Genomic DNA, 2,156 nt, shown 5'->3' on the forward strand with positions numbered 1-2,156 from the left:
TATGCTAAAGAAAAGTTACATAGTATTTTTCTAGCAGTGCTGAAATTTTTACCTAGATTTAAGACACTACTCTTCATTAAAAAAAATTTTCTCCTAGGAAAACTGCTAATTAAAAATCAGCATTCCTGGTAAAAAATTTTGGTTATCTTAAAACATTAACCTGATTATTATTTGTTTAAAAATGTTTAATTTTGCTGTTACTTGTACAGTAAGTCAATTAACATTAAGTAAATAAATCATAAATAAATAGCTCTGTAATAAATTATGCATCCTAGGAATCTGATAGTTGATATAATACAGAAGAAAAGGTAGAAAACAAAAATTTTTCTTCATTCTTATTACAGAAAAGCTACAAAATAAACTGTAAACTGCCTAAGCATTTTGATTTAATTGTCTAAACATTTCTCCTTTTACACTGAAATCTATCTATTCTTGACCAAAATAAAATTCTTTTGAAGATTTTTTCACTCTTACCTGACGTAAAGTACGTGCTACTATACTTTCAAGTACTGGTCCTCTGTCTTCATGCAACAGATGAACTTCATCGAGAATCAAGAGTTTTACCAGCTGAGAGAGGGCTACATCACCAACACTTTTTCTTGTCACTACATCCCATTTCTCCGGAGTAGTCACAAGCATCTAGTAGAGCAGAAAAAAGAAATATTCAGCATTTACAAAGAAAAATCCAGATTCAAATTTATTAAAAACCAGTATTTCAATATACAGCAGAGTAAATGCAATGTAGAATTTAACAAAGCTATTTTAAGTTTTACCTACTTTATATATTTGAGGCAGCAACAGTTTGCTGCATCTATGTGTATTGGATGGCTATTAGTAGGATTCCGTATGGAAAACCATACCGAAATATCAACTAGTAACTTCAAGCTACTGTGCATCCTTTGTACACATTTTCCACATTAAAACAATTAAGCAGCTATCCAGAATCAAATCCTTATATAATTGTGAGCCATTTAATGTATGTGTCCCACTAAAAATTATCTGTGATAAAATATTTCCAACCTTCACCACAGAACAGTAAACACCTAAGACCCCCCCTTATACCTAAGCTTGAGCTGACAGCTCCCAGTTCCCTATGAGATGCTTTTTCCCTAAGGCATACTTTCAAGGTGTACATTTTGATATTTTGATCCTTGCACTGGCAAAACAGATTAAACAACTTCCACCAGTCCTGGAAAAGCTAACTTTCAAATTTTACTGTTTCATGTAGGTACATCTGTGGTAAGTCTCTATTATGGTGCCATTTCTTGTGTGCTCTTGCAATGGCTTCTCTTTTTGCATAAATCCCGAAGTAACAGACTATCAAACAGATAAAAGCGAAGTACATTCAATCTCCCAATTGCCAAACAATTGTAGTACTCTCCATTCTCCACAATGACGACATATTTAGCAGTCACCTCATGCAACCTTAACACAAGAAGTAGCATTTTTAAATTTAAAATCAGACTTAAAGTGGTCACTCTAAAGAAAGCATTCCACTCCTCCCCCCCAAAAAAATTCTCAGCAGCTGTTTCAAGTAGAAATAGAAATGCATATTTCTCATATACTATTGAACAAAAATAATTTTCTTTTTAAGTGCCAACTGCTATGTATAAAACACCCATAGAACTGGATCTCATCCACTGAAATTCAGTAGTAACTTGCCTGCACGTTATAACTATGATTTAAGAGCAATTATTTATTGCCTATTTATAACAAATCTAATGAATCACTATCTATCAAAGCTTGAGGTTTCTGGGACAGGCACAAAGCTTACCTTACAGTCCCACTTATTTCAGAAAAAAAGAACTTTGAACTATTAAAATAAAGGTTACTCTGTAACTTTGCAGTTGAAAATCACTCAGAAAATAAAAGGAAAATTCAGATTCTGTTGTTTCACAGGCCCCCATATGAAAGTTTAGAAATTGGGCAAATCTTGTTGTCCTGGTTTCGGCTGGGATAGAGTTAATTTCCTTCCTAGTAGCTGGCACAGTGCTGTGTTTTGGATGTAGGAGGAGAATAACGTTGGTAACACACTGATGGTTTAGTTGTTGCTAAGTAGTGCTTACACTAGTCAAGGACTTCTCAGATTCCCATGCTCTACCCACTGAGAAGGCTGGAGGTGCACAAGAAGCTGGGAGGGGGCACAGCCAGGACAG

General features: G+C 34.5%; 1 protein-coding gene across 1 annotated transcript in view; it reads right to left on the minus strand.

The window, feature by feature from the left end:
- Positions 1-2,156, minus strand: part of ASCC3 (activating signal cointegrator 1 complex subunit 3) — a 287,341-nt gene that overhangs the window by 181,607 nt on the left and 103,578 nt on the right. Inside the window, 1 exon segment of the mRNA XM_009285000.2 lies at positions 475-639. Within this exon segment, the coding sequence (XP_009283275.1) occupies positions 475-639 (165 nt within the window).

This window comes from Aptenodytes forsteri, unplaced genomic scaffold (assembly GCF_000699145.1).
Source record: "Aptenodytes forsteri isolate BGI_AS27 unplaced genomic scaffold, ASM69914v1 Scaffold171, whole genome shotgun sequence".
In the NCBI taxonomy this organism is placed as follows: Eukaryota; Metazoa; Chordata; class Aves; order Sphenisciformes; family Spheniscidae; genus Aptenodytes; species Aptenodytes forsteri.